Source organism: Meles meles, chromosome 2 (assembly GCF_922984935.1).
Source record: "Meles meles chromosome 2, mMelMel3.1 paternal haplotype, whole genome shotgun sequence".
NCBI lineage: Eukaryota > Metazoa > Chordata > Mammalia > Carnivora > Mustelidae > Meles > Meles meles.
In genome coordinates, this window is record NC_060067.1 from 122,832,562 (window position 1) to 122,844,841 (window position 12,280).

Sequence of the window (12,280 nt, forward strand, 5' to 3'; positions counted from 1 at the left end):
TTATTCACTGAAGTATTTTCAGATGAATGACTCTTAAGTTTTCCATAGCAAGTAGGTGTGGATTAATGTTCTGATGAATTGACCCTATTCTAATTTGTGTAATAGACCTGAAATATGTTAATACTATTTTCTTTTTTTTTTTTAAGATCTTATTTATTTATTTGACAGACAGAGATCACAAGTAGGCAGAGAGGAAGGCGGGGAATGGGGGGAGCAGGCTCCCTGCTGAATGGAGAGCCCGATGTGGGGCTTGATCCCAGGACCCTGGGATCATGACCAGAGCCAAAGGTAGAGGCTTTAACCGTTAACACTGAGCCACACAGGCACCCCAATACTATTTTCTTAATTCTGGACTTAGTAATTCACAAGAGACTTTTAGTATATTCTATGTTAGTATTTCTCAAAATATAGTCCTGGGCCGTCTGGATTACAATCACTATTGATATTTTTTAATATCATGCAATCTATATTTTAGTAAGTTCTCTATGTTATGAATATTCAAGTTTGGGAGCCATGATTTTATATCATGACACCTAACAAATGGCACAACACAGTACCAAGGCAGCTACTTGGTTTGCAAAATAGTATAGTCTCTCCTGGAAATTTCTATACAGACAAGTCTCTTTCGAGGCAAAATAATCTTTTTAAAAAAATGTAGTTGAGAATTTGGAAACAAACGCTGATACTCTTTAAATCTTTAAAATCTTTAAATCTCAAATAGATGTGAGTTTGTTTTTTGTTTTGTTTTGTTTTGTTTTTTTACAAAATATTGACTCTGAGACACTAAAACCAAGTCTGGATTCTTGGAGGTGTCAACTCTGGAAAACACATTCATAATAACAAAAAGTAACCAATGATGAGAAAAAACATAAAAAGAAGGTACAGTTATTCAAAGGACATAATAGAATGTTCTTTATGATTCCACTAAGCTTAAATGTGGATAGAATAAATTATGTTCATAATCCTGATCCAAAATACCCAGAGATGGATAAAGTATTTTTTGTACATTGTGTTCAAGGCAGTTTGTGATGTTTTAGAAGCTTGCACAACCAAGAAAGTTAAAATACAAGGAGTACATGAAATGTAAGCTCTTAGCTAACTGATAAAATTAACTGGAATAATTTTCAAACTTAGAATTTCAGATACATATTTTTACAATACATACTTTGTTTTATTCATACCTTATAATATTATTTGTTGAAGATGTTAGAAATAGTCACTATTTGCACATTATCTTGTCATCATACTCTGTAAAATCAAACTTTCGGTAATACGGCTATTTTTTATGCAGTGAATTTACAATCAGATTAGGAAATTATCAATTCCTATTAGATGACATTTTTCTATTTTTATTAAATGCCTTATAATTATGTTAAGTGTGATATTTTTAAAAATAGATCAAAAATATAAATATTTGTTTTATATATTATTATAAAATATTTATATTTATTACTTTTTTGATAACCACGCAGACTAGAATCTATAAATATTCAGATGCTTACTCAGCATAAAAATGACTTATGAGTGTTGTAAAGCAAATCCTTTTACAAAAATAATTGTGGCCATTCTGTGAAACAATATTTATCATGTTTTCAACACATGACCATAAAAATCTAGTTAAAACTTGATGTATTTTTTTTTAAATATTATTTCTATGGAAATCTGATAATTTCAAAATTCTTCTAAAACACACCACTTTATTGTCTGTTTAAAATATTAATAAAATTAATTATTTTATGTGTGAATATGTTGACCTGATAAACTAGGGATACAGTTTAAGAGATATTCTTTAGGGCCCATGACAAACATACTATCAATTTTATGTCAAAGGAAAGCAATTTCTACCACATCAGTTCCAAACTTGCTCTTTTCCTTACTGGAATCCTTGGAACAAACCCTGGTCTTTCAGCAGAGAGATATCCAATTGTGGCTTATATTTGGTTAATTATGATTATTGAGAAATATCATGTGGTTAACTTAGAAGTGTTGAACAAAGTTGTTCATGTTGGGATCCTGTGAACATCCAGAAAACAAGCACTTACTACTTAATAAAACTGTTCATGTTCATAGGAGCAAAGAACTTGAAATGGATTGGTTCAAATAAAGGCACACACTTTTAAAGATGGCTATACCACGTATTTACCTTTAGAACATTCAACTACTACATTGACAATAACGAAAGATTCTTGTTTTCCTCCTTTTTGTAAACTATTATATCTAGCACTACAGTAGTGTTTCATCTAAAAAGCAATCTAAGGTAGGAAACATACTGAATGCGTCTATAGACTTTAATTCTAATTTGTAAAAAGAAACATTTTGACACTTGTTTAACAACTTCCAGAATATTTGATTCTCCTTAAACTTTATTACAAAAATACCATGAAATTGTCTTGGGAATGCTATTCTATAAACAATTTTTTACTGAATAACTTTGTAATTCTAGCTAAATGTACCTAGAATGTTAGTGTGTAGCAAATGTTTTCCAACTTTGCTAAATAACTCCTTTATGGAAAATCTGATAGCTGCTTTGCCCTTATTTTTAGTTTGACATCAGGTCTTCAGAATTTGAAGGAAGTATGACCAATGATTATATGATGGCTTGGTAGGGCATGATAACCTAACTGTATTAGAGAGTAGACTTCTTTTCATAATTTACAGTGTAAGCATGGAGATTTATTGAACCTTAATTAGTGTTTTCTATTTAAATATCGCTAAATAGTTATAGTTTACCTGTGTCCATAGTACTAACATAAGTTTTTGTCTAAGAATAACCTTTAATTCTAACCTTTGTTATCTTTCAGTTTATTTGTTCCTAATGAGTCTGACTTACTACTATATTCTCATGCACATTGTACTTAGATGAACTTTTATTGAAATGTGTTCTTATTTAATTATTCCTACTGTTTTGTAAGGGAATATTCTTAAGTTTTTCCTACACCATCCACTTTTTAATATTATACAATCATATATTTTTAACCCAATAATTAAGAGGCTGTATAATAATTTAAATTTTATTCAGCTAGATTATAAGGGAGATAGAAGAGGATTTGCAAATTCACTTGATGTTATCTTTGCTCAGTCTTTTATCTACTTTGCAATATATATTTATTTTTGTTAAATTCATTAGTTTTGTCTTCTGTCAGGACTGCTGATCTTTTTTAGTCCAACGCTACTTAATAGCTAGGGGTAAAGATTTTACAAATCTCAATTGAGTAATTTTATAGTTAGATCCCTGAACTGTTACAAATTACAGTAGCGAAAATGAATTAATTAACACTAAAGGATAAAGCTGTAGAAAAATAAACAATGTAAGAGAGAGCACTGCCTGTGTTATTGTATTTAAGAATAATTTCTAAGTTCTATCATTCATTGACACACAGCAAGGAAATCTGTTTGAAATTAACTTCTTCCAGTTGGTTCTTCAGAGTTTTCATGAGTGGTATTTATCATTCACAAGGTTCTGATATATCAAACATTAATGATAAATGAAAAAGAAAATCTCAATCAGTGAGTATATCTGTCAAAGATCCTCAATTTGGGGAGTATTAATTTTCATAGAGAAGTAATATTTTCCTGTAGAATTCCCCATGCTTACTATACTTTAGAAATACAAAGACTTGGATGGAAATCTGTTGTCTTAAGTTGAACATCCTATATTTATCCTGATACCTCATTGAAAGGAATATTCTGGAATGCAGGGGATTACTATCAGAAGTAACAAAAATAGGTATAAAATCATAATTACTTTGAAAACTAGAAATTTTTAAAAGTCCTTGGTGAAGAATAATGAGTTATTTTATTGTCAAAAATTATACTGATCCCATATTTGATGCATTAGTAAGATGAAGAGATGATGAAATTTCCTAGGGAAGGAAGAGAAAAATCTTAAAAAGGAATTTTTTAAAATGTAAATGAATCTTATAGAATATTTATGTATTTGTCATTTTTAGTAAATAAAGGATTGGGGTAATTTCATAATAAAAATATTTTGTGCCATATTTTTTCTCATTTAAATCACATGGTTATATAGAAGCTTATCTCAATATAAGAAATTCTTCTTCTGCCATTTAAATACCTTTTCATCTTTACAACTCAAGTACTATTTCATGATATCCTATTTTGTTCAGTAATGCTAGTTCCCCAAAAGTGTGTTTATGCCACAGGTGAATTTAAAATTCCAGGAAGAGTCATTGTCTGACAATTCTGGTTTTATATTCTAATCCTTTTTGCTTATTAAACTCCAGTTATGTTGGTGATTGCTCAGGATTGGAGAAGCAGTTAGTCTCCCAACTAGTGAAAGGCAAGACCTAGTAGGTTTGCACTTTTTTTTGCCCTTAACCATTCAATTCTCAGATATTGACCAGTGGAACAAGGTAATTGAGCAACTAGGAACACCATGTCCAGAATTCATGAAGAAATTGCAACCTACAGTAAGAAACTATGTGGAGAATCGGCCCAAGTATGCAGGACTCACCTTCCCCAAGCTCTTTCCAGATTCCCTCTTCCCAGCGGACTCTGAGCACAATAAACTCAAAGGTATGCCCATCAGGGAAAATTTCAGAACTACCATGAGGACGATGGCCTAAACAATGATAGGGACAAATGATAGAGACACCTCTCTTTAACTTGAACTACCTCAATTTAAGGAGTATTTTTTTAAAGATTTTTAAAATCATCATCATCATCATTATTATTATTCTATGTTTACTAAGAGCGTGTGATCAAGGATTTTCGAATTGTGTGGATATTCAGAAGGAAAGATAGTAATAAAGGATGTGACAGTGGTATGGGTAAACTATGTCATGAGGCTTATTTGGAATCTCAAAGTATTTTGCAGTGTAACTCTAAAAGACCAATGTGATACACATTGAAGTCTTTGTTCCAATTCTTTTTATTACCTGGGGAATATTTTCAAAACAATTTTTGGTTGTGAATCTTGGAGATGCTGGTGTTTGAGTTCTTGATTTGTATTTTATAGAATGTTCAACCACTATTTTTTCAGAGTGACAAATGAGATTTACTTACACATTTTATATTCAATAGAAATACTTCCATTAATAAGTAGTTCTTACTACTACTATGTCTGTAGTTAAGAACTTCAGTAACAAGTCTTAGTTTCTTCACCCACAAAGCTTGGATAATAATGCCTTAGTCATAGGATTAGAGACAAGGGATAAATTTGGCAATGTTTAAATATATACTATAAATAATATTCTATTTCCTATTTTTATTTAAAACATTTAGAGAACTGATTCTGAAACAAATTTGGTTTTTTTTTTTCCTTTCTTGGGCTTAAACACTGTCCCTGAAAATCTGTGTGGACCTGGATGAGTTATCTAAACTATCTATACTTCCTTTAACAAATTAAAGTAGAAAGTGTCTACCTTAGGATCATTGGGAGAATTAACTGAGTAAATATTTTGTCAAGTGCTTAGAACAATGCCTGCCTCACAGTAAATACTCAATAGCTGTTAGACATTTAAAAAAATGTAATAATTATTATTTAAAATGTAACTGTATCTATCAAAAAAGAAAAAGGATACATGCTTTTTTTGGGGGGGGGATACATGCTTTTGAAAGTTGACCCCAAATGTTCAGTGGGTAATTAATTAATACAGACTTAACTTACAGACATAATCCATAGCTAATACAGACCTAAATGAGACAGAGGAACTAAAATGTGGTGCTATCTCCCAGGTCTTATCATCCCCAGACTTCTGTCTCGTGGGTTTTAAGTGTGCAGCATCGTTCCTATGTTCGTGACAGCTTTATTGCATGGTTGGGTTTCTTCCTTCAGTTGGCTGCACAGTCAATGGCAACAGACTAAATGATTACTAAATCTGCTGCTTTTAAGATCAACACTGCCTGTACACAGATTGAAGAAGAGCTAATACTCCAAATAGAGATTTGAAGAATTTAAAGTCTTTATGATGCTAATTGACATGTCAGGCAAAAGTAATCCCTTTATATGAAGACACTTGTAGTATAACAATTTGGGCATGATAAAAGCCCTGATCAAATTATTTGGAATAATGACAGCACTTGTAGAAAAACTACTAAATAAAATACCACACTTCATGATATAATTCCAACTTTCTTGAATTTTTTTGTTTTTAATCCATTTTTAATCTCTATGATTACATTATTTTTATAAATTATATGCTAGTTTATATATTTATAATTATTTAAGGTGATTTAATATAAAAACTGGTAAATTATAAGGAATTATACAAATAATCAGAGAGAAGAATTCTTTCTATTGTTATTTAAAAAGAGCATAAAACATTTGCAAATAAAAGAATGAGAGAGAAGAAATTGAAACATTTTCTTCCTCCTCATTTTGTTCCCTTCAAATAGTATTGATCATTGTTTCTGAGAGAGATTCTTTGGTATTATTGTAGTTCATGCCCCTACTGATGAGGAGCCCATTCCAACCTTCACCCATTCTAAGAGCAGAAACATGGAGGGTTTGATGGGAGAATCAGTAGGAGGTGGGGGTGTGTGTCTGGGTATAAAATCAGTTACAAAAAAAATACAATCAGTTACAAATCAAAGAGATCTTTGAATCAATGAAATGAATAAATATACCCCTGTTGGGCCATTAGAGGGAGTCATGGAACAAATAGAATATTTTCCCCATAAAATTTTCGAATCAGATTGGAACTGTATTTTCTGTAAAATTTTATGTTTTTAGAGATTGAAAACTAAGTGTCCTTTTGCACTGTCATTAAATAATTATACTTACTTATTATTATTAATTATACTTACTTATTTACTGATTGTACTTGCCGATATACTTGCCTACTGATTATCACCATTTATTTATTTATTTTTTTGGCCTCTCTGACACCTCACACTAGCTGACACAGAGTAGACATTTAGTATTTTAAAAACTGAACTAGATCAGCATATCAATATGGTTGCTGAGATGTGTGGATTCTTACTCTCAAATCTGTCTCCTCCTATCTGCAATCCTTGCAGCTTCTCCCCCTGTTAAAGCCTTCATCATCTCTCCCATCCTCAAAAAAGTCACTCCTGATCTCCTTGTCTCCCTCTAGACAATACTTTATCCATTTTTTTCCTTCTCAGAAAAGCTTTTAAAAAGATCAAACTTCATCCACTTTATCTGCTTCCTTTTAAAAAACTTCATTCATTCACATTTATTTTTAATTACATGAGAGATATATCTTCTCCCCTCCTCAGAGGTAACTATTATTTTCAGTTTGTTGATTATTCATGCAGACCTTTTCTACACATTTATATACATTAATAGGAAGAGAGGGAAATTTTATTGGGAAGGGGCAGATGTACACAAATGGTAACATGATCTGTGGATTATTCTTGCAACTTCATTTTTTGCTTAATAACATGTTCATGTTCATATAAATCTACCTCGTTCTTTTAAACTGCTAACTGCGATTCCGTGGTACATTTGTACCATGGTTCTTTTTTTTTTTTTTTTTTTGCTCTTTAGATGGAAATTTGACTGTTTATTTTCTTATTCCATAACCAATGCTGCAGTGAACATCCTTTCTGTATTTTTTTCATGAACATGCACAATTGTTTCTCTAGGCTATATACCTAAAAGTGGAACGGATGGGTCATAAGGTATACACATGTAAAATTTTTAATGGATAGTCCAAATTTGCCTCATAAAAATATTTATCAGTGTACAATGTACATGAATGAACTTACCCAGTATTAGTAAATATCATGCCATCTTTTATTTTTTCAATCTGATGAATAAAAATTATTTCCTTGTTTCATTTTGCATTTCCCTAGTCACTTGGTAAAATTGCTTGATGTTTGGAAAGAAGGTGCTAGATTATCTTTGTTTTCTTAATTTCCTCCTCCCTTCAATAAATTTTCCTGTCAAAGTCAAAATTTTACTAATTGTTTCTCTCACTCATCCTTTCAGCCAGCCAAGCCAGGGACTTACTGTCAAAGATGCTAGTGATCGACCCAGCAAAAAGAATATCGGTGGATGACGCCTTACAGCATCCTTACATCAATGTTTGGTACGACCCTGCTGAAGTGGAGGCGGTAAGGCATTGACTTTCCTTCCACAGACAAATCAGAGTAACTGGGTGTTCAGTGTGGAGAACTGCAAGAGAGTTAGAAAAAGCACACACGAAGGACTCCGTGCAATTCCTAAGTCACAAAGTTATTACCCTCCCCTCTAAGAGTTATTTTCTTCCACCCATACAAGTATTTTTTAAAAAAGATTTATTTATTTATTTGACAGAGATAGAGTGACAGAGGGAGCGTGCTCCTTTTTCAAGGTTTTCCATGAGAGATGATGATTTATTTAGTCCAAAAAGCCTTAGCCATCCATGAAACACATCCATTTGTTTTTGTTAAATTGTTAACATTTCCAGTACCTCCTTATTTTATGTTTAATTCCCAGCCTCTCCTGGTACAAACAAAGTAGCAGAAATCATAATAGAGAATAAATTGCTTTGCCTCTCTTTCCTTGGTAAGATGCCTGTCATTAGTTAATGTGGCACTACAAACATTTTCCAGAGGGAGTTTTCACCAGGCCATTGGTGACTTTGTGAAACCTCACACAGATTAGATGAGAAAAAATAGGTAGTCCAATGCAGAGTATTTCAAGTTTATTCTAAATTCACTGCCATAGTAAGATGAACCTCCATATTATAAATCTAGGCAGAGTTTAGGATCTTCTCAGAAGCATCACTTTATCACTTTTTTTTAAACTCTTTCAATCCATTCAATATCTTCTCACCCATCTCTTTCTTATATCTTTGCCTTTCCCTTTTCCGTGTGGAGATAAGACAAAGGGTTATTATTCCCCATGTGTCTTCTTTATGCTTCCTAATGGGAATGTCCTTTTGTCCCTCTTCTAAATGTTACCATCAACAATGTTATCTTCTCCTCAAAGCCTCAATATCTCAAATTCTTAGAATACCTCTCTGCTAAATGATCTTTTTTTTTTTTCATAACAACTTCAAATTAGTTTGCTTGAATGGGGTTTTAACATTCTATTTGAAATACTCTCTTTGCTTGTTTTCTCATGTCTTTCTCTGTACCAAAATATTCTTTCTTGAGCATAGTTTTGTTTTGTTTCAGCTTCCTTTTGGTTTTTTTTTAAATTTATTTATTTTTTCAGCGTAACAGTATTCATTGTTTTTGCACAACACCCAGTGCTCCATGCAAAACGTGCCCTCCCTATTACCCACCACCTGTTCCCCCAAACTCCCACCCCTGACCCTTCAAAACCCTCAGGTTGTTTTTCAGAGTCCATAGTCTCTTATGGTTTGCCTCCCCTTCCAATTTTTTTTTTTTATTGTGCACCTGCCTTATGTCAAGATGCAAAATTCAAACTGACATAATTCTTTTTTTTTCTCTTAAGATTTTATTTATTTATTTGGCAGACAGAGATCACAAGCAGGCAGAGAGACAGGGGGAAGCAGGCTCCCTGCTGAGCAAAGAGCCCGATGTGGGGCTCAATCCCAGGACCCTGGGATCGAGCCCGATGTGGGGCTCAATCCCAGGACCCTGGGATCATGACCTGAGCCAAAGGCAAAGGCTTTAACCCACTGAGCCACTCAGGCACTCCTCAAACTGACATAATTCTTATCCCTTCATCTTTCACTGGGGAAGTGAGAGCTGCAGATAGGAGTGAGGATTAGGGAGAATTAAACTTTATAAACATAATATTCAAGAAACTACTTTCCATAGTAGTCAAATCCTTACACATTCAAAAATTTTGGAGAAAACACTTCAGTGATAAATGAGTCTCTCAAGTGTGGAAACTGGGGTGTAATAGTCCTTGGTGACATTTTCTTAAAACTTGTTCTCTTAAGCAGTTTTATACTGATGTTGAATTTTCACTTTGCTTAGAATTTTTAGTCACCTGATTTGATTGTTACAAAATAAAATCCTAATATTTTTATGGATAAAAGAATCACCTTTAGTCTCTCACTCTTGGGAAGTACTTTCAAAGATGTTCTTGGGACAGAATGAGGTAATGAAATAAGTAAGAGAGAGTACGATGTGTATGTATGTGGAAGGCAAGTGTAAACATTTTCTCGTGGATAATTTTCAAGAAAATACTTTAGGTTATGTTGATAAAAATTTTAGGCAAACAAATTATTTGAAATTGTTGCTCCTCATTTATTTTGATCATTCAAATCATACGGCGTCTTTATTTTTTCTTATATCTATTGTAATATGTGTAATCTGTTTTTAATAGATGGCGACCCAGATTTAATTGGAATCGTAAAGTCTGCATTTGTAATTCACTTGTGATTATGTTGCCTATAAAAGAGACAGTTGTTTAGAATCTATAATAACATATTAATGAATAGCATCAGTGAGTTTTTAAAATTTGACTTTCTATGAAAAATTTCTTTGAAGGATAAAAAGGTAAGATTTAGGGCACTAAAATGGCTAGAACTCTTTTCTCCCTCATTTCAATATTGTCATCCTGGGGAACGGATAGTAACAACGTAAGATGTGAATTTTAGGGGAAGGATTTGATAGATCCAGAAGATTTAGGAAAAGGGATCACTTAATGCGAAGAAGAACAGCAGGTATTTAACATTTAGATTGGGATCACTGGTCATACAAGGGTTAACATGTTTCACGTCTAGACATGTTGCAGTGAATAGGTCAGAATCCTGACCCCAGGGCAAGGATAATTTATTACTCTATAAAATGTATTATAGAAGTCACAACTAGGAAGAGACAGATCCTAAAGATGCTAGAAGCAGTGGTCAGCTATGCTTTCTGCAATACACTTAGATATAATGCCTTTGTTATTGCATGTGAACATGCATTTAAAGAAAAATGACCTTTCTTTATGAATGCATGGTGAAGCTATAATTTCAAAGATATATTTTCTGCCAAGACTGCCAGGAATATTTTGCAAAATAAACTCTGGTGTGTTCTATAATCTAAGCAAATGGAAATATCGAATAATCAGAATTTCCATGATTAGAAGTCATCCAGGATATCCAGGCTCAAGAAGCCTTCAAATAACTCACATGATGTTATAGAGGGAAGGAAATTCAAAGATGAGAGGAGAGAAAAAATATATTGTTACATTGAAAGAAATTAGAGGCAAGTGGAGAAGGACAAAGAAGAAAGTACAAGAGAATGTGATGTCTTCAGGAAAAATGGGAAGGAGAGGAGAGAAATGCTATGTGTACTAATCTATTCATCATACTACAAGCTGTCTTATCACCTGTTTCCAAAAGTGCCAACATACTTAGATGAAAAGAGAAGAGCTTATGAACGCTGTCATAACTCTAAGAGAGAAAATTATTCATGCAGCCATGAAGTTGGGGAATTTCAAAATTGAATGTCAAGGTTAATAGTGATCTGTGTAATAGTGCCTAAAGAGTTTTAAAGTTACAACTGCTCAAATTATTAGCAACTTCTTATTCAAATAATGTTCAGGGTAACAAAAGAATGGGCCCCAAACGGAGTGCAAAGGCCACATCTAGTGTCAATCCTTTTTCACGAAAAAGTTGGAAGGCATTCTAACTCTGGTTCAGTATTCATCAAGAGAACAAAAACTTTACAATACAAATGCAATTTATTCAGTTGAGTGCATCTTCACAGGTATGAAAAATGGGGTAGGTTGAAATTTCTGCTCTCCCACTTACTGGCTGGCCTTGATCAAGTTTTTTAACCTTTCTGCAACTCAGTTCTCTTAACTAAGAATGAGGAGCATGCATACTTCTTCACAGTGTTTCTCTGAGAATATAAAGCATTAATTTACATAATGTGCTCTGTACAGTACTACCATCAGTAAGGATCATATAAATTTTTCTTCTTATTATTGCTGTTGTTACTATAAAGAATTTTACATGCAAGGCTCAACTACCTTTTGGTATTTGGAAAGATACTTATATTTAGTAAAAAAAGACCAGCTGGCCAAGAAACTGCAGAAGTATTCGACAACATTAAAAAAAAAAATACAACGTTTAAAAAAGAAAGTGTGTAGCTCCTACAAAATTTTAAAATGCTGGTCCTTTTCTTGCCTGATATATGCCCATATGCTTTGTCAAGTGTAAGAGAATTTGGTGCCATTTATTTAAGCCCAAATAGAGGCACATTATATAGTTCATAAATCTTCTTATAATTATCTTTATGAAACTAGAGGATATTCAGGACTGTTTGGGGAATCACTTTAAAATACCTTCTCTGTGCTCTGTTAGAGGGAAATATAGGAACAGTGAGGATCAGTTGCCTTATTTCTACCAGATTCTTGAGTGTAGGAACTCTGTTAGAGAACAGGGTGGTTTTCACT

At 32.8% G+C, this 12,280-nt stretch overlaps 1 protein-coding gene across 9 annotated transcripts in view; it reads left to right on the forward strand.

Moving 5' to 3' along the window:
• MAPK10 (mitogen-activated protein kinase 10) overlaps window positions 1-12,280 on the forward strand; it is a 321,579-nt gene that overhangs the window by 260,908 nt on the left and 48,391 nt on the right. For all 9 annotated transcript variants that reach the window (XM_045997787.1, XM_045997788.1, XM_045997786.1 and 6 more), the window contains 2 exons: window positions 4,354-4,536; window positions 7,919-8,043. In XM_045997787.1, coding sequence (XP_045853743.1) covers window positions 4,354-4,536; window positions 7,919-8,043 — 308 coding nt within the window. The remainder of the gene's footprint in view (window positions 1-4,353; window positions 4,537-7,918; window positions 8,044-12,280) is intronic.